The following is a 25,404-nucleotide window of genomic DNA, read 5'->3' as shown; positions in this document are numbered from 1 at the left end:
GCATGGCCAGCAGGTTTAAAGGGGGATTTTCGCTCCCTATTAAATCAATTAGAAACCACTTACATTTTAAATTATGGAACTCTCCATCCTGGGGGGTTAAATTTAGAATTCTCTTTGAATTTTTGAATGTTAAAAAATGTATTTGCTTTTTGTGTATAAAAATGCTAAATGATATTTATTGCATGGGTTTTTAGATAGGTGAATTTTGCAATTTGTGGTGGGTGTTTCTCTTTAAATACAATGTATTTAATTGATTATACTAATGTATGTCAATTATTCAGTTGGTTTAATTATGAAGTGCAATTATGGAGTGTAATTAAGGCTGCTGGTTTATGCACAATTTATCCTTGAAGACAAAAGGCCGAGGTACCAGGAATAAAGGTGCTCTGGCTTCTACGTTGTTTGTTAATGAGTGTACATCTCTGTGAACTACATAAAATTGCAAGTCATAGCTGTTGCCTGCAAAATGACAAGAAAGGACTATAGTGCCATCTGTCTGAATTTCTTCACCACCATAAGCAACCAACTTTGTACACTTTGTGGAGTCAAAATACTCTCCAGCTTTTACTTTTGCATAAACTTTTACTGACATTTTATTGCATTTGCATCTGGTATCGACTTTGAGCTCTACAGGTTTCCCATTAATTTGTACGGTAAAGAATATGTCACTCTTTGCTGACACGCAGGGATTTACTGTTATCTGTTACACCAACCACAGAAACACCATCAACATAAAAGAGTCATCACTGCCATTCGAGCTTGTCACAGTCTCAACTTGATTCACATCTTACCTCGGATTAATCTTACTATTAGCCAGTGCTGATTTGCAAAATGTTTTGAAATGATTCTATTTTTGCATTTGTGACACTGCCGCCCATAAGCTAAACACTTATCTTGTTTGGCTTCATGACTGCACCTACAATTGTGACAATTAACAATAGAGGTTAATGAGGCAAAGCTTTTTGGTTTACACTTTTGAACTTTTGTTGTCTTATATTTCTATTGCACACTATCAACATTTGCAGTAGCAGTTATAGCATGCATATTTGCATGTTTTTCCTGTGAGCTCTGTGTCCGGCAAACTTCAATAACTTTGCTCAGTGTTAATTCACTATAATGCAGTAGAATTTTCCCCACTGTATTATTTATACCACACACAAGACGGTCTTTTATTAAATCATCTTGCAGGTCCACAAATATACATGTTTTTGTTTTATTGCGTAAATCAGTAACATATCCTTCAATAGTTTCACCATGCTTTTGATTCCTTGTGTTAAATTTATGTCTTGCCATTGTTATATTTGTCTGAGGATCACACAGTTCCCTAAATTTACATTTTAAACAGTCTGAGTCTTCTCACGTTTCAGCTTGAGCAATAATACTGCAGTTTTCTCCTTCTCCCACATAAACAGTAGGTGCATACACAAAAGAACGTTCTTGCTCAATGGCCTCCAAGTCAGCTAAATCAAGAAGTATAAATGCTTGGGTGCGTGAATCTTTATCAGAATCTGCAGCCACTACGAAAATATTATATTCATGTTCAAATACACACCAATTCTCTGCAACACTGCCATCAAACACCAAAGGTTCGGGTTTACAAAATTTGTCTGGCATGCTGTTAAAGTACATGCAAACACAAAATACACTTTTCAATTTACAAAATTAATTCAATATGCCATAAAAGTAAGTGCAAGTACCTGTAGCACTTTAGACATTCTTTACACCTTGGGGTGGCTTATGCATCTTACTAAGTATATTTGTTGCAGTTTGAAGAGGTTTGTATAACTTCGGACATTTCCTTGCACTTTGAAAATACTGAAATGGCTTTTAACACTTTGCAAGACTTAACTTCGGATCTGGCTTCTGACACCATGTTGATGGCAAGTGAAGGCAAGATGGTAGTTTAACAGATACCACCCCCCAAACCTGGAAAGTTCCTTAAACTACAGTGGCTAATAAGGTACAGAAAGCATAGCATAGCATACTCTTCTAGAGCTTACTAACAACTTCAACTAAGCTCACAGATTGTTAAAATGACATATGTTAACACTTAAAAAGTTTTTTTTTTTATTGTTTAATGAGATAATATGATTTTGTACTATTGTACTATACCGTGGATATCAGTTAAAAAACACCTAACTGATTTTGACAGACCTTTTCAAAGTGGAACTGTGAGGAGCATAGACTTTTTAGGACCCAAAATGAGAAACCTTCCTGGTAATGAGATACACTTCAGAGGTATGCGGGTAAGTGGTTTGGTCGGCAGAACGGCCATGACCCAGGCCAGATGGACAGAAACTGACAAAAATGTGAAAGTGAACATATATTTTACATGATAATTACAGGTAAGGGGGTTACACACAAGCAGAAAAAATATACACAAAACATAAGTCACGAGTTACAATATGGATACTAACAGGTATTATTACACTATAATGCAGATTATGTTTTCCTAAAAAAACAGACATTTAAACAGATTCGTGCAAATGAAGAGTCATGTTCTTTAGTGGATTCCTTTACAGTTTTTAAAACGCATAAATCTTTAAAGCTATCCTGAGTATGCACCTTGTTCAGGTGTGACTTGCCTCTGTCACTATTTAATGCAACCACCATGGTTGTCGCCATACCATATGCTACAGAGGTAATTTCTTCTTATTTTTTTTCCAAAAAGTATAACATCACTACGTAGTACGCTTATTACAATCACAAAACCTTAAGTATCCATATTACTTTACTTCATGTGTTACCGGTGTAGTGTACTAATCTCCATAGATTTATTTCAGGTACAGCCCAGGCGTGAACATAAAACACAGACACACACACACACACACACACACACACACACACACACACACACATAAGAGGATGATACATCGGACACTATAATATTAACATTGGTACGGATAGGAAAAAAAATAATCGCAGTCTGTTTATAAGGGCTTGATGATTACAGAGAAACAAATTGCTCAAACATTAACTGACCAAAGCACACTTTCAGTTAACTGTACGGACAGTAGAACCGCAAAGGATACCACTTAGGTCTTATTCTCTGCTGCATTTATTTAATAGTTTCCCTTGCATCATACCATTTGCGTGTTTTAGCAAACTTTTAGACAGGATGTATGAAATAAATGAGCACGTTTCTCGTCAAGATATTCAATACTGCGTGCATGTCAAACTCAAACCTACGTGTTAATTAATTTTGCCTTTGCGGATGCAACTCCTCGTCAGTCCACGTCGCGGAAACTGTTTCGTCCCTCCCCGGCTGCCGTCTTGCAATTACGTGGCAGTCCCCTGCTGAGTGTTTTATGTTTAGGGCAGTCCCTCCAGTGTCGGCGTAATCGCTGACAACAGCTGTGATTCCATCCTAAGAAAGACTGTCTTACTGTGTGTCTTTTCCCTTTCCTTTCTAAGCTCCAAAATGTTCACACTCTCCGAGCTTTTAACGCTTCTTGCGGTCTGCATTTCCACAGTATCGTGTTATTTTGTCAGTATAGATGCACACGCCGAGGAGTGCTTTTCCGAACAGGTCACATCGGGCACTAAAATGGGCCTCATTTTCGAGGTAGCAGAAGGAGGCTTCTTGGATATCGATGTAGAGGTGAGGGAGGTGGCATTGCTAGTGACAGATCATCACTAGAGACTTTAAAGAGTGGAAGGCCCTAGTTGTTAAACTTCAGCTAAAGTAGTAATATAATTCCTTCTTATTTGATGTTTTGCATTCCGGTTGACATGGGGTGCACGTGTTTTCTGGGTAGAATGAATTTGATTTAGCCAAAGTGGGAGGTGGGTCATTGGGCACTTGTTCTGTGGTGAAGTTTCACATTTATTTTTTGAATTGAGTGTTTCTGTTGTTTTGTTTAATTTGTATTGGTCACAGTAAAGTTTTTTGCTTAGTTAAGGTATAAAAATTACTTCAACTTAGCATCGATGCATTACTTCATCAAAGTTGTTTTTTCTGCCTTCCTGGTATAAATGTATTTAGAAAGGTACACCCTGTCACTTTCTGTAATTCCAAGTGACGTGTTTTGGTGTGTTATGGTTTTCAAGTTTGAGTGACAAAATAACAACTTTTTGACTTATACGTGTGCTATCCAGTGGTCCCTCAAAAGATGGGTCATTTAGCTTTTTGCCCTAATTGGTTTCTTGTGTGGATTCAGCGTGTGCTGTCCAGTGGTCCCTCAAAAGATGGGTCATTTAGCTTTTTGCCCTAATTGTTTTCTTGTGTGGATTCAGCGTTACGTAGAGTGTGGATTTTTTTTATTATTATTATTCTTATCGCATCTCTCTTCTGTAATTGGCAAACTTTGTCTGTTTCTCTTCTTAATGAGAGAATTCTAAATGGTTATTTCAGTGGGAAGTGTAACTTCCCGTACTCGGGGGAAGTAAGTAAAGCACATCGGTGTTATAAAAGTGTGTTTCACTTCAGAATCATTGCTTTTGGTTGCCTAATACTAGCTAGTACTTTGTGTGGGGAGGGGGTTATAACTTTACATTGTTGTCTCATTTCAGTATCATTGGTTTAGTTTGCCTAATTGTAGTCAGTAGTTTGTATGGGTGATCTGTGTTGTTGTAAAACATACCTCAAAATTCTCCAGATTTGTGTCTCATATTTTTGGTCTTTTTTTTTTCTGGCTAATCTTTGGCAAATCATTACGGATTACAGTAAGAAAATATTGACAGACGTCTGAGTTTCAGACTTCATCCCCTTCAGGAAATTCAAGAAAAATGCAAAACTTGTTGTTTTATCAACTTTCTATCTTTGTAAGTGCAGTATTTAAACATTGTTCCTATTTTGAGGCCATTGTTCTCCCCATTATTTATGGTTTTGTCCAGATTTCTTGCTCTAAGAGATTGAGGTATGTTGTCAAGTAATGTTTTCATTATTTCCATACAGTAAAGGGATTGTGTGTGTGTGTGTGTGTGTGTGTGTGTGTGTGTGTGTGTGTGTGTGTGTGTGTGTGGTGGGCTTGGTTGAGGGTAATTGTGCCATTGGCGTTTCATCACTATTTTAACATGTTTGACATTTTACAATGTAGCCTCATTTTTGTTATTTTATTTGTTACTTAACATGTTTTGTGAAGAGGATGTTGAATAGAGTGTTTTCACCACTCCATTCATGTGCAATATGATATTAATATCAGACTATATTGTACTATAGTTGAAGTGCAATATTCTAGGCAATCACAATGTGAGGTCACAGCCTTTGCTATACCTATTGGTATAATATTGTCTCTGTCCAGTTGTGGTAATTTTTTAATTATGATTGTATGTGCATTAGTCTTGCTGTCATTAAGATTGGTGTTTCATTGTTATGTCTTGCACGGGGGCCAAAGCAACGTAATTTTGTTCAGCTTGCACTGCTGTGTATATCTCTGATCGGCAATGAATTTTACTGGTGGTTGTATCTACTGATATGTGTAACAGTGCATTCATACTGTTTGTCACAGGAATGCATAAATGAATTGTCAGTTACGTTATCTTTGGTTACACCATAGCTGATGCATCTCTTGTTGCAGTGTCTGACTTCATGTTCTTTGGATATCTTAACATAATTCTGTTTTAGCAAATACCTCCTGCATTTTGCTGTTGCACTTATTGGAAGAAGTTGAGCATAACAAGTGAAGTCTAAATGATCAGTTTTCCAGTTTCTGTGTTCTTTGTATTCGTGTTTGGTATACCCCAGTTTCTTATTTCATGCAGGTTTTTTTTTTTTTTTGTAGCCAAAAAAAATCACATTTTATAGTGTTCTTGTAATGGTTATACTGGTAATATTTTTATACATTTGCGGAGTTGGTTTTTAGCTAACCTGTTTTGCTTTTTCCTGAAGCCACCTTTTAGAGGTTTTCATTCTTTGTCAGTTTCTGAATGCTGTTTTGAAGTATTTGTATAACAGCTGGAGTCTTGTAATATCTATTTGCTGAACATTTGAAAGCAGCAATAACTTTTGATTTCTGTAAGTCTTTTTTAAGTTTTTTGTCTATTTTGTAAAATGCTTCATATTAGGGGTCCTATTAAATTAATGCACACATTTCATACATTACATTAAAACTCTTGAGTATAAATAGCATTTTTATGCATGGGTCTATAAGTATACCACAAAGAAGCTTCATGTAATCTGTAAACATTTTGTTTACTTTGGTCAGAAAAAGTATCGTAGGAACTACAGTGTTGACCTTTTAGTTATGTTAAACCAGGTGACATTTGAGCCACTGAATAGCTCTTTGTTCTGCAGTTTTTTCCTTGGTGTGCAGATTAAGCAAACTACTGGGACTGAACAAGGCATAGTAATTTTGGTAGCTTTTAGAAATTCTGAGCAGAAAAAGAGGACATGTAAATGTATGGAATGTTGTTGGCTTCCATGATGCTTGTATATAGTGGTTCTAGGAAACAGAAATCTGTGGTGTGGGGCATGAGAACTATGGGTACTTATGGTTTCTTTCCATTGTTAATGTTTTTCTAACACCTTTATTGAATTATCACTTAAAACATAGATAAACCCACATTCATATAAAAGAGAACAAATCATCTTAACATTCTTATTTAAAACATAACATTCTTTTCATAATTTATGAAAACTGTTATGTAAATTGCTTAGTCACTGCCTTCCCCTAAACCTCAATTCTCCTCCAGTTTGCATGTATTGTTCCCACAGTTTCTATTTCTTTATATGATTTGCTCCTATCCTTTTCCAAAGATCTCGCTTCCAGTTCTTTTATCTCTGTTACAATATAGAATACTTCACAGTTGGTTTAGACTTCACATTCCTATTAATTGCCCCCCCCTTTTTTTTGGAAGCCAACAAAATTAAACTTTAATAAAGCCTTACCATGTCTAGGCAATTCAGATCTTGTATCGCAGCTCAAACAAATCGTTTCCTTAGTTACACCTATTTGTTCAATTCAACTAAATCTACAAGAGCCAGGTCATTCACTTTGGATTCCCCCTGTATGTTTCTGTTTGCATATATTCTATCAATCTCTTGAAAGAGGAAGGCAGTATCTAGCTTGCAGTCCAAATGTGTCCTTGGCCTCTTCCCATTCTGCTAACACTTTTTTTTTCTCTCTCTCTCTCTGGTTGTTTGCACCAAATATCTTGGTTCCTTTGCCAGTTTTCTTCCATAAATTCCAGCTCCCTGTTGCCTGTTACTCTGTATTCCTACTTGGTCATCCCTATCACGAAAATCTCCTTGCTCCATTCTTATGCTGGCTTAGTTCCTAGTATGCTTTATGATTATAATCATTTGTATGGCTGTTAATCTTTTTAAAAGAGAACCACACTCACTGTCTCAAACATGTTTATTTCCTCATGGTTTGGTGGTTCCTACATTTTAACACCATTCTGGGACTATTTAGAGTTTTTTTAAAATATTTTATACATAATTTCTGAGTCTGACCAGATGGGGTCTAATATCTTGAAGTGATCCTGATTGTTTAGTCTGCTTCAAGGTATCCCACAATGCAGTGCTTGTCTGTAAAAAAAAAAAAAAAAAAAAAAAATCACACATGCCTCTTTCTTCCTGTCACTGCATTGACTTTTACATGCATACACTGCTGTCTTTCAGTCATACCGTTCAATCAGTGACTACTTAAAACACAAACAGTGCACATGCCATAGAACAAACCTTTTTAAAGTGCTTTTAGCTGCTGGTTATATTTAGAATGTCTAAATTACAGTCCTTTTTTTGAAGCCTGAATTGTACTACTTTGACTCGTCTCCCATCCCCTTGTACAGCTAACTGCCCTAGCTGTCAAAGTGCTAAGGGTAATTTTGAGCGGTTACCTATTATGTTTGACAGCGCACAGTAGGAGACTTGACTCGTGTACTGTTTCCTTGTTCGAGCTGTTAGTTTCTGTATTGGTAGGGGAAGGACCAGGGGGCTGTGATATCACAGCATAGGTGGGTTTTTAGGATGGTCGTTGTGATGTCAGTTTGGGGAGGGAACTGGGCAGAAAACTACCTGTATTCATTGGCCTTGTTGACATCAATGAATTGGAGACTAAAGCAAGCTTTTCCAGGGGAGGATAAAAGCTTTTTTGAAAGTGAAACCACCACAGTATTGCAAGGTACTGTTCCAGTGGAGAGAAACAGTCAATTCTGAAATATTTTAATTGCTGTATTGTTCATTCATTGCAGGAGCTGTAAATAGGGTGAAAAAGGACAGAGAAGTTGAGCATTTAATAATAGAATCCCGTTGTGGTCCTTTCAGGATCTGCATCCAAAATCTCATACACTCCTTATTTCTTGAATTTCCCCCCTGCTTCATTGCCATCATTTTCCACTTTTAATCATAACTTTCTGAATGTTTTATGTATACGAGCCTTAACTATGTAGCTCTAAAATATTCCTTCAAATCCAGTAATCATAAACCTCTCCCACTTGGCCCTTGCCCTTCTTCCCCTTTCATATACTTTTTTTTCAACTCTTTATAATTGTCCACAACGTTCTGGGTGATAAAAGTATACTTGCCTGTATATAAAAGTAATGGGACTAAAGACATTTTAATTGCTTGTATCTTGCTATCCATAACCAGTAGCTTTTATCTTCTCAGTTTTTGTATTATCTTCCAACATATCTTTAGTTGCCATGATATTATTATTTTTAATTCGTATTCCTAAATACTTTTATTTTATCGTGTCCCCATAAATATGGATATTGCTGAACCAATTCATGTGTGTGTTCATAGTTTACAGCTATAGCCTTTGTTTAGTCTTAGTTTCAGATTTTTTTCAGGATGTAAAATTATCTGAGTGTTCCACAACACTGAGATGTTCTTTTTTGGTTTTATGAGGTAGAAAATAATATTGTCTGCAAATAAAAGCAACTTTTCTTGAATACTATAGCAACTTTTCTTGAATACTATAGCAATTATATCTTTGAATTTGAGTCTCTTTCTCTTTGGCCAATGGTTCTAGATATAACTGCTTCGTCTGTTCAGACACAACTTGTCCGAGAGGAACCCTCCCACTTTACTTTTTACTTCCAATCCCAGATATGTTTATATTCTCCTAATTAACCTTATTATTGTATGAGGGAATGCAAGTGCTTCCATTGCCCTACTCATAAAATCCCAGTTTACTCTCTCAAATGCTTTCTCTTTCTCAAGACCCACCAACAGTAGTGGTATTTTTTTACATTCTGCTTTTGTTTGGATTATCATTGTTCTATTAATATTGCTAGATGTTTTGTACCTCTTCCACAAAACCACATTGTTCCATTATCTATTAATTGTAGCCACACCTCTGCCATTTTTTAGCTGTTATAGACATAAACTCTTTTTAATCGTGGTACAAAATTAAAATGGGCTTATGAAGCTTGGTCTGGTGGGTGCTTTCCATCTTTAGGTATTGATACCCACATCAACTTTTTTCCTTGATGGTGATGCTTCCCCTACTTTTAGAATACTGTTAAACAAAACGTTTCAGATCTTTATCACTTTTTTCGTTCTTAGCTTCCAAACTTCCATAGGGATACCGTCTGTTCCTGAAGACTTCTGTAGCTTGATTATACGTCACCATTTGTATCTCATCTCATCCTATCTTAACCGTTAATTGTTGTGCTTCATCTCCCTCTAATCTCGCCATGCTGAAGTTTTTTATAAATATTTACATTTGTACTTTTTCTGGATTCCCACATTTCTTTGCTTTATACAAATTTTCATAAAATATCTGGAATATCTCTAATACTTCTACCGGTTGCTGTGCCAAAAGTTTTTGTGCTCTGGAATTATCAGAAAACAGTTGCTTAACAGCAATCTTTCTTAACTTGTGCATATTACCCAAGTGCTCCTTTTATTTTCTGTGTAACACTTTTCATTTATGCCTCCTCTTGTTTTGTGAAGTTCCTCTTATTCTGCAATACCTTAACCTTGTTGGTCCCTCTATGTAATTCCTGTTACTTCTTAACCAGAGTGTTTACTTTTATTTCTGCCCTGTTTTTAAATTCCACGAACATTTTATTCCACTCATTAACATTGTTATTGTTGAGACTATTGCATGGTAGTTTTTGCAGAATATTTTGGGTGCTCTGTACATGCTTAGTCGATATGTTTTTTGCACTATTACTGCTGTTCTAGTATGCCTGAGGAATGGAGAAAAAGTGTTTTGGTACCTTATTTTTAAGAATAAGGGGGATGTGCAGAGCTGTAGTAACTACAGAGGGATTAAATTGATCAGTCACAGCATGAAGGTATGGGAAAGAGTAGTGGAAGCTAGGTTAAGAAGGGAGGTGATGATTAGTGATCAGCAGTATGGTTTTATGCCAGGAAAGAGCACTACAGATGCAATGTTTGCTCAGAGAATGTTGATGGAGAAGTACAGGGAAGGTCAGAAGGAGTTGCATTCTGTATTTGTGGACTTGGAGAAAGCATGTGACAGGGTGCCTAGAGAGGAGTTGAGGTATTGTATGAGGAAGTCGGGAGTGTCAAAGAGAAGTATGTTAGAGTGGTACAGGATATGTACGAGGGTAGTGTGACAGCGGTGAGGTCTCCGGTGGGAGTGACGGATGCGTTTAAGGTGGAGGTGGGATTACATCAAGGATCAGCTCTGAGCCCTTATTTGCAGTGGTGATGGACAGGTTGACAGACTAGATCAGACAGGAGTCCACGTGGACTATGATGTTTGCAGATGACATTGTGATCTGTAATGAAAGTAAGGACCAGGTGGAGGAGACCCTGAAGAGGTGGAGATATGCTCTAGAGAGAGAAGAGGAATGAAGGTCAGCAGGACTTAGAATATGTGTGTGAATGAGAGGGAGGATTGAGAGGGAGGATAGAGGAATGGTGAGGATGCAGGGAGTAGAAGTGGCGAAGGTGGATGAGTTTAAATACTTGGGATCAACAGTTCAGAGTAATGGTGAGTGTGGAAGAGAGGTGAAGAGAGTACAGGCAGGATGGAGTTGGTGGAGAAGAGCATCTGGAGTGATTTTGTGACAGACTAGTACCAGTAAGAGTGAAAGGGAAGGTCTACAAGAGCGTAGTGAGACCAGCTATGTTATATGGGTTGGAGACAGTGGCATTGACAAAAAGGCAGGAGTCGGAGCTGGACGTGGCAGAGTTAAAGATGTTAAGATTTGCACTGGGTGTGACTAGGATGGACAGGATTAGGAATAAGTATGTTAGAGGGTCAGCCCAGGTTGGAAGGTTTGGAGACCAAGCCAGAGAGGCAAGATTATGTTGGTTTGGACATGTGCTGAGGAGGGATGCAGAGTATATTGGGGGGAAAAGATGCTAAGGATGAAGCTACCAGGTAACTGGAAAAGACAAAGGCCTAAGATGAGGTTTATGGATGTGGTGAGAGAAGACATGCAGGTGGTTGGTGTGACAGAGCAAGATGCAGAGGACTTGAAGAAATGGAAACGGGGGTCGCCACAGCGGATCATCTTAACGGGAGCAGCTGAAAGAAGACGACTGCTGCTATAGTATGCTTGCTAAGCATGGTTAGTAGTATAGTAGTAGTTCAGTTGCTTTGGTTATGATCTACAATGTGTATTAACTCCAGAAAGGTATGTATTCAGACTGAAATGACTTAGAAAAGTTTGAGGGTCAGCTGAACTGTCTTCAGAGTCAGAAACTGTACAGAAATGCTTTTGTAAGATTAGTGTAAGAATAAGTTAGTTTCTGGTACTGGCTGAATGGAACTAGCTGCTATGATATCTGGTAGTACTTGGGATAGATTTGAGAAGCAGCAGTGAATAATGTCATGTTTTAATATTTTATGCTAACATTGTTGCAGAATCTGAAAATGTGAGGCAAGGCACTACGTTACAATTGAACTGCTGTGCGAGTTTGGCAGTATCTTCAGAAAGGCCAAAAATATCGTTATAGGGTGGGATCTAGACGTTATGCAGAGTAATTGCAAGTAAATATTCTTGACAAGTCATTCGATGTGTGGTGTCAGCTTTAAATAATTCAAGTACGTGAAAGAGTCCAAGCCTAATCCAGCAAGCATCAGTTGTAGTACAGTGGACGTATTCTAGATAGAATTGTCAAATACAGTAGCTGCAGTTATGATTAGGTGCCGTTTATCAATATTTTTGTGTTTGTATAGACAGAGATATAGATGTATATATGTGTGTGTATGTGTGTATATATGTGTGTGTATGTGTGTGTATATATATATATATATATATATATATATATATATATATATATATATATATATATATATATATATATATAATGTGTGTATATATATATATATATATATATATATATATATATATATATATATACACATATACACACACACACACATCTACATGTGCATGTAATACTGCATCAAAAAGTACTGTGTAGTAGTTGTTGCTCTGTGCTGCTATGCAGGTGTCCTTTAAGACTTAGGAATGTGTTACAAATTGTGTAATAGCACATCAGTGCTGTTTTTACTCAGCAGTGCACAAAGCTGTTCATTGCATGTGTCTGCAAACCTGACTTCACAGCACCATGGGGCAGTAGAGAGGGAGGACAGCTTAAGAGCACCTCACCAAACTTCCTAAATAATTATTAGGAACCTGTATCATAAGATGTGGTTAAATTTAAGCATTAGTGGTAAGACTTCTCATTGACTCTCAACTCGTCAGTTTCAGTCATTCAGATAACAGCAGGCAATGCAGATGTCCAAATTGCTATTCTTGTAACCACAGTTAATTTTTTATCACATGCATGTAGCCTACTGCTTATTAATCTTTGCTTTGTAGTTCATGTTAATACTTGTGTTCTCCAATCCATTTCTAGGTTTCCCTTAACATGAACGTTTTGCCAGTTTTTTGCCTTGCAAAATATTTTTGCAATTTAGAATTTGTTTTATGGAATCCAGTTTACTTTTCCCCAGGCTTCTCTGTAATGGTACTGTCTCTGGCCTTAACAGATTTTGTGCTCATCAAAATAACCACCATCAGCTTGTCTACCTTATAACAGATGCTATCTAAATGAAATTTTAAAATCTACTTTATATATAGTGCAACTCCCAGATTTACTTGTTCATTCAAGTTGCAGGTAACCGTAAAATTCTGCTTTCAGTTTTACTCTGTGCCAGACGTGTATGTTATTTAGCAGTTATTGTGCTTTCCCTTGCACTGGATTTATTTCTGTTTGAGGGCTTAAAGTAAGAAATTGTTTTACATTGATTATTGATATATATATATATCTATATATCTATATAAATTTGTCTTTCGGCTTTTCCCGGTTAGGGGTCGCCACAGTGGAACTCCGGTCTGCTAATGATTGACAGTAGATTTTTGACAAACGCCGAGGTGCCAGCTCAACATTCAACCTTCAACTAAGGCACTCCCATTTACGCATGTCTTTCGAACCCCCACCCAACCTCGGGGGGAGGACATGCAGACTCATGGGGTGGGAGGCTGGCATAATGGCTAAGGTGTTTACCTTACAAACATAAGGTGCAGGGTTTGATTCTCATATGGGGTGATTGGCTAGGCTGAAAATGGCCCACAAGGGCAGTTTGCCTAGTACTAATCTATGAACCTATGAACACACAAGGCACTGCCCGCACTCCAGCCAAGAATCGAACGGGAGAACTTATTGCTTTGAAGCAACAACGCTACCGCTGCACCACCGCGGTGTGTGTGTGTGTGTGTGTGTGTGTGTGTGTGTGTGTGTGTGTGTGTATATATATATATATATATATATATATATATATATATATATATATATATATATATATATTATAAGTATATATTAATAAATGTGTGTAAACATTCATAGAAGGATGTCAACATTCTTCTTTCCTAAATTGCTTACTTGGCTGTCTGCATTTCATTTAGGATTGTGTGCACTTCAAGCTGTACCATTAGTTGCTAAGCAGCAGTATGTGGAAATTAATTGGCATATTTTCAAAATTCTTGTTATGGCATTTATAGGCAGTGTTGCTGGAAGTAGGCCAAATCATTTTCATAGTATTTTTGTCCTTGGGTCAAACGCATAATGGTTATACATCTCCTGCAGCATACCCAGCCTATAACCAACTATAGTTAGTCTTGTCATTCTTTTGATAGCTTGATACTTTTATATGCAGTATATATAGTTGAATTAACTGATGTTCTTCATCTCACATTGCTGCAGTCATAACCTGTGGGTAGTCCGCTGTCCTCGGTCGGCCCGAATACCAAAGTGTTAGGCTGGCGTCGGTCATGGTCGCTCAGATCTGACGTCAGTACGCCGTGGTACTAAAGCGCATGACCGACGTCATATCCTTAGTCTTTCTTGCCGCATGGTCCGAAGCAGAAGCAGCGTTTGCAAGTGCCGTTCGGCATCCTGAAATTTTCGTATTCTGAGTTTCAGACCGAAAACCAAGTTGGGCTAAGTACCCCGTTGGGGAATATTTTTGTCTTTTCTTGCCTCAGTTAAATCCGGATGTCAGAAAAAGTGAATAATTGTATTTCTTGTGGGAAACAGATACCTCATAGGGATTACCACTCTCTCTGTATTCCTTGCTTGGGGCCTGAGCACGACGTAGTCGGGTGTCGCTTTTGTGCTAGATTTAATAAGCGCACCATTAAACGTAGGTTAGATTGCGCTAGGCTTGTCTTCGGCAAGCGGTGTAATTACAATATGCCGTCGGATCCTCCGATGCCCGCTACCGCTAAGAAGCGCAAGGAAAAATCGTTAAAGTCCAGGCAGGATGAGTCGTCCGTTCCGGACGCCGGTTCTTTAGAAACTACAGTGGAATCTGTGGATCCAGCCGAGGTTTCAGCTGAGTCGCAGGGGGAGCCTTTAATTTTGCAAGAGGTGGCCTCTCAGGAGTCGGGTCAGGCTGAGGGGGCCTCTCAGGTTGCTGTACTCCCTTCTTTACATAAGGTGGTTAGGCCTTCCCCTTCTGTCTCTAAGGTACCTTCTAGGGTCAGGCCTGGTTTGTCTTCCTCTGGCGTCAGTCCTAGTTCTGTACCTAAAAAACACATGCTAAAAATGGCAGAAGATTTGATTACCTTAATCAGAGGTTCTATGCCCCCTCCAGATAAGAGGCCTAGGGTGGAGCCAGAGGTGGAAGGTTTGGAACATTCTTCAGATTACTCAGAGTCTTCGGCTGAAGACATTCAGGATTTTCCTCCTTATTCTGATTCAGACGCAGAGGATTCTAGTCCTTCTGCTTCTCCTCCAGAGGATTTTTCTTTTTCAGAAACCCTGCATTCTATGAGGGAGCATTTTAAATGGGAAGGTCAGGATTTCTCAGATTCCCGAAAGAGGCTTAGGGAATTTTTGTTTTTACCACAACACAGGCCCTTGGCTATACCTCCTGTTTTGGATGTTGTTCAGGATGTTTTCTCTGAGGCTTCCCTTAATCCAGACTCTTTGTCTCCTGCACCGGTTAAACCAGATAGATACTACAGAGTGCCAGAGGCTCATAAGTATTTGTATAAGAGCCCAAGGGCTGACCCAGAAACTATTAGCCAGGGACCTAAGGGGGTCAGGGCTTCTGTTGTAAAGAATCCAGTTCCTATGGATAAAGATGCTAGAGCTTTGGATAGGTGGGGTAAAAAAGTGTATACCTCTTCCACTCTCGCAATGAGGGCTTTGAATTGCCAGTTTCATATGCTGAAGTACCAGAATTTTCTCCTTACTCAGTTAAAATCTAAGGTAGATGCTTTGGCAGAGGGCATAGAGTGTAAGGAATTACAGGATTTGGTTCATGCCTCTGATCAGGTGGGTAAGCATTCTTTGCAGTGTGGTTTTGATGCTTTACAGGCTTCTTCCAGGATGGCTGCCACTGGATCAGTTATTCGTAGGCACGCCTGGCTTAAGGATCAGAACTTGTTAGAGCATGTTAAAGCTCGAATTTTGGATGCTCCCCTTCAGTCTGAAGTTTTGTTTGGTTCTCCTGTGGAGTCAGTCTTGAAGAAAATGGAAGACAAAGCTAAGTCTATGCAGACTGTTGAGGATTTTTTGCAGGTGCAGCCCCCTAAGTTTAGCAGAAATTGGCCTACTAAGGGATGGGCTTACCCTTCTTCTGATTTACAGTCTAGGGGCAGATCTAGACGTGGTAGGGGCAGAGCTCAGGGTTCTTTCAGGCCTAGGACGTGGAGTTCCCCGGCACAATCTACAGGTGAGGGCAGGGGCCAGTCCTTTCGTAAACAGACCCAATGACCTGCATCTTCAGCTGCCAGATCTTTCCTGTCTGCCAGCTCCTCTGGGAGGAAAGTTGGCTCTTTTCCGGCAAAATTGGCTTTTGGTCACCCAGGACAAATGGGTGTTGGACATTATAAACCGAGGATACAAGTTTTATTTCCACACATTGCCTCCTTTCAAAGGCATGCCAGACGTTCCTCCTCAGCAAAGGGTGGAGGCTCACAAACAGATTTCTTTACTTCTTCAAATGGGGGCTATACAGCAGGTCCCTCTGTCAGAAGTGGGCCTAGGATTTTATTCTCGCCTGTTTCTTGTTCCAAAGAAAGGAAACACTTGGAGGCCAATTCTGGATTTGTCTATCCTCAACACATACCTGGACATTCCAAAATTCAAAATGTTGACTTTGCAACAACTTCTGCCTCTGCTAGGCAAAGATCACTGGATGGTAACTCTGGATCTCAAAGAGGCTTATCTTCACATTCCTATCAGACTCAGCTGCAGGAGGTTCCTGCGTTTTCGGGCTGGGACTTTACATTATCAGTTCTCTGCACTGCCCTTTGGCTTATCTACTGCGCCCAGGGTGTTCACAAAGGTCCTGGCTCCAGTGATGGCCTTCTTAAGGTTGAGGGGCATACAAATTTATCCTTATTTAGACGATTGCCTGATTTTTTGCTCAAGACAAAGTCGAGTTACTTCACCATCTACAGTATGTTATGGCAGTGTTAAGGTGCCTAGGGTATTCTGTGAACGAAACAAAGTCCAGTCTAGTACCCTCTCAGGACATGTGCTTTCTGGGTGTGAGACTGAATACAGCCTCTCAGATGGCGTTTATGACCCCGGACAAACAAAGAAATCTTACCCTTTACTTCCAACAATTGTCTCTACGGTCCAGGCTGACTGCAAGGACAGTCCTTCAAGCCTTGGGGTTCATGGCATCTTGTATTCTGGTGCTTCCCAATGCCAAACTGCATATGAGGACGCTACAATGGTATCTCAAAAGCGTATGGACTCAACACTGCCACGATTTGGACACTGTCATTCAGATAATACCTTGCATACAAAGGGAATTTTTGTGGTGGGCTCAGGAATGTCACCTAAACAAGGGACTCTCTGTGACCCGACCAGAGGCGAGTCAGATCTTAACGACAGATGCCTCAGACATGGCTTGGGGAGCACACTTCAATGGAAAATGGGTTCAAGACACGTGGCCTGCCAGACTTCAACATTTACATATCAACATGAAGGAGATGTTAGCAGTTCAATTTGCATTGATGGCCTTCAAGGATCTACTTCACCCAGGACAAGTGTTGATTCAAACAGACAACACAACAGTCATGTGGTACATCAACAAGCAAGGGGGAACCCATTCATACCCTCTTCGCAGACAAGCTATGATTTTGTGGGAGACTGCTCTCAGTTTGAACCTCACTCTTCAGGCAAGGTTTCTGCCAGGAGCACAGAACTCCTTAGCAGATGTTTTGAGCAGGCAGATGGTGGATTCCCACAAGTGGAAATTGGATCCTCATGTATTTCAACAGTTGACAGTGACTTGGGGGACTCCAGACATAGATCTGTTCGCTTCTCCACTAAATTTCCAATTGCCAAAGTTTTGCACAAAGATGTTTCATCCAAAAGCTTGGAAAGTGGATGCTCTATCATTCAGTTGGAACAACCTTCACGTCTATGCCTTTCCTCCTCTGCCTCTCCTTCCCAAGGTGCTCTTGAAGGTCAGACAGGACAAGCCCTGCATGATTCTGATAGCTCCAGATTGGCCACGTCAGCACTGGTACCCTCTACTGAGGAGTTTAGTACGGGAGCCTCCTTGGCCTTTGCCACCAATTCCACACCTTTTGTCCCAGGCAAGCAACCATTTCCTCAATGTCAGGATACAGTCCCTGCATCTGACAGCTTGGCGTGTCGGTTCTAGACCCTGGGGGGTCGCAGCTTCCTCAACAAGTTTTGAATGTCATTTTGGAGGCCAGACGGCCTAGTACAAGGAAAGTTTATGCTGATAAATGGAGGAGATTTTTTCTTTGGAGCAAAGCTAAGAGCTTTGATGTTTCAGTGCCTAATTTGAGTGTTTCACTTCAGTATCTTACAGAATTATTAGACAAGGGTTTGTCTTTCTCCTCTGTGAAAGTTCATGCTGCAGCCATTTCTGCTCACTATGACTGTGACCCACCATTATTCTCTCACCCTTTGTTTAAGCAATTTCTTAGAGGGGCAAAGAACATAAGACCCCCACGTAGAGCTCCTACTCCTTCCTGGGATCTCAATTTTGTGTTGGAAAAACTCACTTTACCTCCTTTTGAACCTGCAGCTACATCTGAGTTGAAGTTTTTGTCTTGGAAGACTGCTTTTTTGTTGGCCATTACGTCTGCTAGAAGGGTATCTGAATTACAGGCTCTAATGGCAGTTGAACCCTTCCTAATTTTTCATAAGGATAGGGTGTCCCTGCGTACTAACCCTACTTTTATGCCTAAAGTTGTTTCAAATGTGGCCTTGAACCAATCTATTCATTTGCCTACATTTTATGCTGATCCCCAAAATAAAGGGGAGAAAATTTTGCACTCTTTGGATATTCACAGGCAGTTGCGTTATTATTTGAGCAGAACTAAAGGGTTCAGACAGTCTCAACAGTTGTTTCTTTTGCTTTGGGCTCTCAGGGGAAACCTGTTTCAAAACAAACTCAAGTGGATTGGCCATTGTATTGCTTTTTGTTATTCTCATCATGGTAAGGAGATTCCGGCTGGAATCAGACCTCATTCCACTAGGGCTACTGCCACTTCTACTGCTTTTTTAAGGGGTGTAGCTACTAAAGATATTTTGGAGGCAGCTACTTGGAGTTCAGTGCACACTTTTTCTAAACATTACCATCTCCCTCTTTATTCCAAATCTAGGGCTGGGTTTGCCACTGCAGTTTTACAGGGCATGTTAGCAGCTCCTAATGCTTTATAATTTTGCCAACCTCCCTTTACCTTTGCTTTGGGATTCTACCCACAGGTTATGACTGCAGCAATGTGAGATGAAGAACATAGTACAGTTTTGTACCTACCATAAATGTAGATGTTTGAAGATCCACATTGCTGCAGTCCAATTTACCCTCCCTCCTTCCCCACTGTAGTTTGGGGTGGTTGTGTGGTTTGGGTTGTAAATATTGTTTGTACATGGGTGGTTGGATGTTTTTCTGTTTTTGGCCTTTCTTTTTAGGGCCTTCTGACATCTGGGGCAAGAAAGACTGAGGATATGACGTCGGTCATGCGCTTTAATACCACGGCGTACTGACGTCAGATCTGAGCGACCATGACCGATGCCAGCCTAACACTTTGGTATTCGGGCCGACCGAGGACAGCGGACTACCCACAGGTTATGACTGCAGCAATGTGGATCTTCGAACATCTACATTTGTGGTAGGTACAAAACTGTACTTTATTGTTACATGTGGATATAAATTTACCATTATTCACAACCAGCTTGAGTATTCATGTACTATGTACAGTTGAAATTATTACTAAAATTGTCTACAGGTTATATCTTCTTGACTTAACATAAACAAACATTTCATTTGCGTCCTATAAACTATCGTAACTGGTACTGTTATTGCCTATGAATATATTTTGCTGTCTTTGTATTTGTAGCGCTGCCTACAGATGTAATTTCCTCTCCAATCTTTCACGGTTGAAAATGGTCTCAGGACCAGAACACCTACCTACTTATCAAATAGTAAATAATAGTAAATAACTAGGACTGCTACCTTTTCAGGTAGCCAAAGTGGGGTCAATTAAATGTAAGATTTTACAGTATAAACCATACCCTCAGCCAGTGCAAAAGACTGAACTTTTTCTCCAAACTAAATTCTTAATCTTGCTGAATTTTGTATTGTTTCAAATAATAATCAAATTTTTTAAGGTTCAAAATAGTTTCGTGAAATTGTTACAGGAAACCACCAAAAATATTTTGTCCTGGAATCTTGGGACATTGTCATTTTTTATGCTTTTTTTTTCCAGGACACAACTGCCCAAGTAAGGACTGTACTCCATAAAGAAAAGTTTGTGGTAATCCTAATCACATTTACTTTTCATAAGGAACTGCAAAACTGTATCAAAAGATTTGTGGACTTTTTGTTGGATGAGTGGCGTTTGAGGGAAGGCAAGAATTGAATGAGCTATGAAATGAACGTTTGCAATATGTCAATATGGTTCTTTTTCATTTATAGAATTATGATTACCTATGTCCACAAGTGAAAATTCAGTTTAAAAAAAAAAAAAAGCCGACAGTAAAGGTAATTAAATCTTTTTGCCACATTTGTAACTGTAAAGGGAAATGTTGGCTGTATATTAAAGGGAAATGTTGGCTGTATATTACAGAGAACAAAGATGTCTTTGTACTTAACAGGTGGAAAAATTAAATTCCCTAGCTACTGCATTTGGGCATTTGGCTACACTAAGATTGAGCATATGATTCCATGTCCATTTTGGTTCACAAAACTGGTACTATTTTTGTAGTAAAACTTCATCTAAAGTATTGTTACAATTTTATATAGTTAATTTTTGTCACAACTCCAGAAGACCAGAACTCAGCACAGCTCCTCGTGGTGTCCAGCAGAGTTCCTAGAGCAGCAGAGACCAGAAAAGACAAACTTTCAAGATTTTAAGTATTTTTCTTGGCTTTTTCGACCTTTTGTGACTTTCGACCACTGTTTCTGCTTATTTTATCAAAGTATTACCTGTTTTTACAAGCTCAAACTGTTTACTGCACTTGCTAGTTTAAGTTTTGCTTAAAAGTTAAACTACAGGCTAATACACTCGTGTACTAGCTTTTGATAGCATTTAGTCGAAAAGTACAGCATTTATTGTGTTTTCTGTCTATCTGTGTAAAAAAACTTGAAAAAAACAAAAAAAAATCCTTGTTTTCCATACTTTCCTAGCTAGTGTTCCAGTGATCAGATTTTGCTGATCCCTGGGCTTTGTCTTGGTTCCTGTACTTCTCCATTTTCCTTGTTTGGTCAGGGGGAAGTTTCTTTACTCACCAGTGAGAGTGGGGAGTACTGAGCTGCCTATTTGTCCCCAGAGGAGTGGTTTAAGTCAGTAACTTGTAGTTTATTGGCCATTTTGGGTCATTTCCTGCCTTTTCCAGCCCCCTGCTATAAAGCACGCTTTAGCGCGGAGTTGCCACAGGAGCACACGAGCAGCGGCGGTTAATCAAGGTTAAACTATTCGGGCTACCTAAAGTCCACTCTTCATTTTTTCCCTTAGAACAGCTCTTCCTAAGCTGTACTGCTAATCTAACCACCCTATTCTATACCTAATAAGTTTAGATCTACTTGATTCCTAAGTGACTATTCTCTATCCGGATAGCCTAGCACTTGCTCCCAAAGTACTCTTTTACTCTGATATAGCACTTTTTATTATACATAGCACCCTACCAGCCTAATACCCCTTTTCGATCATCCACATCGCTCAAAGTCTTTTCAAACCCATCTACACAAAGTTTTTAACTTTTCCTTCTAGCATGTCGCGGGGTCAGTTGCTAGTGTCCTCTCCTGCTCAGCTGATGAATCTGGGAATATTGAGGCAATGTTACAATTGCCTCGTACACAGACAACCCTCTCCTTCTCCCACAAAACACAAACACATGCGAGAGATGCAACTATATAGCCAAACTGGAGGCTGAGCTCTCTGAACATAGGACTGGCAAGACCAGACAGGAGGAGAAGGTAACCACACACACACCACAAACCCAGTCTCACATAGCACTATCACAACTTCATATCCTACACATAAACGCATAAAGACATACTTGGAGGCTCTGACCAAAAATCTACCAAAACAGCAGAGGCCACCAAAGCAGACACCCAAACAACTGCCACCACAGACCAAGACACATGCAACACGCAGAACACAAAGTCAGTGTGCCAAACAGTCACAGCCCTTAAGGCCAAACACAATGCCAGACACTCTTGTCATAGGTGACTCCATAGTCAGACACACTGACGTCCCACTCACCAGATTGAGCAAGGAGAAGGTCACAGTAAGCTGCCTGTCGGGCGCTAGAAAATGCCACATAACGCACGCACTCAGGTCACTCGACAGCAGGTACAAGTATGACTCGGTCATTGTCCATGCTGGTGTGAACGACCTGAGATGCACCTCCCTGGACTACATGAAGAGAGACATAGAGGAGCTCTCTGATTATGTAGCCCAGGCAGGTATGACCCTGACCTTGAGCAGTATCCTACCTTCACCAAGAATGATGCCACAATACAGAGACAAGATGATCAGCTTTAATAATTGGCTTAATCTCTGGTGTCATTCAAAGGGGATCCAATGTCTGTCTGCCTGGGATGACATGCTGGACAAGCCACGCTGCTTCGCAAGGGACAGCTTGCACCTGTCACCCCTGGGCTTCCGGATATTGGCAAAGGCTCTTGCCACCCCCACAGTGCCTTTTTTAGGCGAGGCTCAAATTCTAAACCTACCACCCTAGAACAAAACAATGGAAAAAAACTAAGGGTAATGCTGCTCAATGCAAGTCTCAACCTCAAGATGCACGCACTCGAAGCACTTCTCAGTATGGAGAACATCGATGTCTGTGCTGTGACTGAAACCTGGTTCAAGGCTCCTGAGAGCACCCCGGCACTATCAGGTTTTACCTCGTATCATGCCTTCTGGCCCCAAAATCCGGACAACACCAAGAAAGGAGGAGGGGTGCCCATATTCATCAAAGACACCCTCACCTCCAGGTTGGTGGCAACGCACGATGCATCAGAGACCATCCAGGTGCAATTAACTGTAGGCAAGACTGCTCTGCAATTTGTAGCATGTTACAGGCCACCCTCTCAAACTCAGGAACCGCACACAGCTTTCCTGAAAACTCTGGAGGGGATAAATGTAACCCCAAACACCATCATACTAGGTGATTTCAACTATCCGAATATAGACTGGGATCACTACTCAAGCCCCAACACTCTAGCCCAAAGGTTCCTAGAGTTCATAAACTCAAATGCCATGGAACAGCTAGTCACCATGCCCACAAGAGGCGAAAACATACTAGATCTCATCACGAACATGGGGTCACAATGTTCAACACCGGAGGTATACCCCTCATTGGTGAGGTCAGATCATAAACTAATCTCACTGGAAGTCCACATCCCGCCCCCACCCCAGATAAAAAAGACCACAGTGAAGAACTTCTCTAAAGCCGACTTCACACTTCTTAGGACTGGTGTGGTCTCTTTCAAGGCCCACGAACCAGCGGAAACCATCACTAAAGCCGCTGAATCACATACAAATGCCTTCTACCAGCACCTCCAGGACTGCATGGATCAGGCAATCCCAAACAAAACAAAGACTCTTTGTACCAAAGGCAAGCGTCCAGTCTGGTGGACCCCAGCCATAAACAAGCTCTACAGCAAAAGGAGAAAGCTACTACAAGATAGAGCAAAATCCCTAAAAGGGAAGACACCCTTGCTCATTATAAGTAAAAAACTAAGAGCTCTCATAAAATCATCCAAGGCAAATTTTGAAGGAAAAATCGCCAAGGACTCAAAAGACAATCACAAGGCCTTTTTTTAGTTATGTTAGAAACCTGAGAGGAAACTCCCAGATATGCTCAGAACTAGTTCAAAATGATGTAAAGATCACTGAACCTACAGACATTGCCAACATACTGGCTGACAGGTTCAGTGCAAATCCCCCCCCCCCCAAAAGGAGAAATATCTATACCAGAGGATTGTAGCCTCCCAAACATCTCGAATGCTCAGGTGAGAACAGCTCTCTCCAAGGTGAAAAACACAGCATCCATGGGACCAGATGGTGTCCCCTGTTGTGTGCTCCACAAACTCATTGAGGAATTAAACCCGCAATTAGGGCAGCTGTTTAATCTTAGCCTCACCTCAGGATACGTATCCAAGGAGTGGCGTATGGCAACTGTGGTCCCACTACATAAAGGCGGTGCCTCCACCGACCCTGGAAACTACCGTCCCATCAGCTTGGCAAGCCTGGTCTGCAACGCTATGGAGAGGATCATAATGGAGCTCATAAATAAAGACATAGGGGACCTGCAGACATTGGATCAAACCCAGTTTGGCTTTGTCAAGGGCAGATCATGCCTCTTAAACTTGGTTGACTTTTTCGAAACAGTCACCAAAGCCATTGATGAGGGCAAGGCAGTCCACACAGCCTACCTTGACCTGGCAAAGGCATTCGACACAATACCCCACTCAGGCATCATAGAAAACCTCACCAGCTTAAATGTAAACCCATACGTCACAAGATGGGTTGCAAACTGGCTAAGTGACAGAACCCACAGGGTCAGAGTTGCTGGCGCCATGTCTGATTCCAAGCCTGTCACAAGCGGTGTCCCACAGGGCTCGGTCCTGGGCCCACTCTTGTTCGGCATCTACTTTTCAGAAGTACAGGCAAGCACAGGAGGATTATGGCTGACAAAGTTTGCAGATGACTGCAAACTGGGCGCCATAGTTGAAAACACATAAGACACAAATATCCTTCAGAAGGGTCTCATAGAAACGGATAACTGGTGCCAAAGCCATGGCCTAAAGTTAAACGCTAAAAAATGCATAGTCATACCCTTCGTGAAAAACAAGGTTACCCCCAGCTACCATATAGGTGGCAATCCACTAAGCACAGAAGAGGTTATCAGGGATCTGGGGACCCAAGTTGACAGTAACCTTTCATTTGACACCCACGTTGCCAAAGTAGTTAGGAAGACCTTCTACATTGCCCACCTGATCATGAAGGGATTCACATCTAGGTCAAGGGAGGTCATCATTCCTCTGTACTCATCACTCATCAAACCAATGATTGAGTAAAACGCCCCATTTGGAATGTATCTGACCCGACACCTGCAGCAATTGGAAAGGCCCCAAAAGTTCCTCACCAAAAGGATAAAGGGTCTCAAAAATATGTCCTATGCTGCCCGACTGAAGGAGCTCCAGCTCTACTCAGTCGCTTACCGCCTGCTCAGAGGTGACCTGTGCCTGACATACAAGGCCATGTCCAACCCGCAATTAATGAACATGCTTCACCTCAAAAAATCTAAATCCATCCGATCTACAAGAGTACGAGACTTGAACCTTGACACGGTCATAAATAGGACGTGCTGGAGGGACAGATTCATCACCCAGAGACTCCCTATGCTGTGGAACAAAATCCCGGTACATGTGAGGCAGAGCACCTCGCTGGCTTTGTTCAAGAGAAATCTTGACCAATGGATGGGAGATCGCAGGTATACCCCAGGGATCACATCAGTGTCACTGCTTGACAGAGGCACAGCTAAATAATGGGCATAGTATCCTTCAAACT

General features: G+C 40.5%; 1 protein-coding gene across 2 annotated transcripts in view; it reads left to right on the top strand.

The window, feature by feature from the left end:
• Positions 1-3,302: 3,302 nt before the first annotated feature.
• TMED2 (transmembrane p24 trafficking protein 2) overlaps positions 3,303-25,404 on the top strand; it is a 535,599-nt gene continuing 513,497 nt past the window's right edge. Inside the window, exon 1 of one of the 2 annotated variants that reach the window (XM_044068555.1) lies at positions 3,303-3,601. In XM_044068555.1, coding sequence (XP_043924490.1) covers positions 3,422-3,601 — 180 coding nt within the window. In that variant the 5' untranslated portion in view covers positions 3,303-3,421. The remainder of the gene's footprint in view (positions 3,602-25,404) is intronic. The other variant, XM_044068556.1, reaches the window with a different exon arrangement.

The sequence above is a fragment of the Protopterus annectens genome, chromosome 4.part0 (genome assembly GCF_019279795.1).
Source record: "Protopterus annectens isolate FY-2018-M chromosome 4.part0, PAN1.0, whole genome shotgun sequence".
NCBI classification, from domain to species: domain Eukaryota; kingdom Metazoa; phylum Chordata; order Ceratodontiformes; family Protopteridae; genus Protopterus; species Protopterus annectens.
The sequence above is the reverse complement of the archived record's forward strand: the minus strand, read 5'-3'. Positions and strand labels throughout refer to the sequence as shown.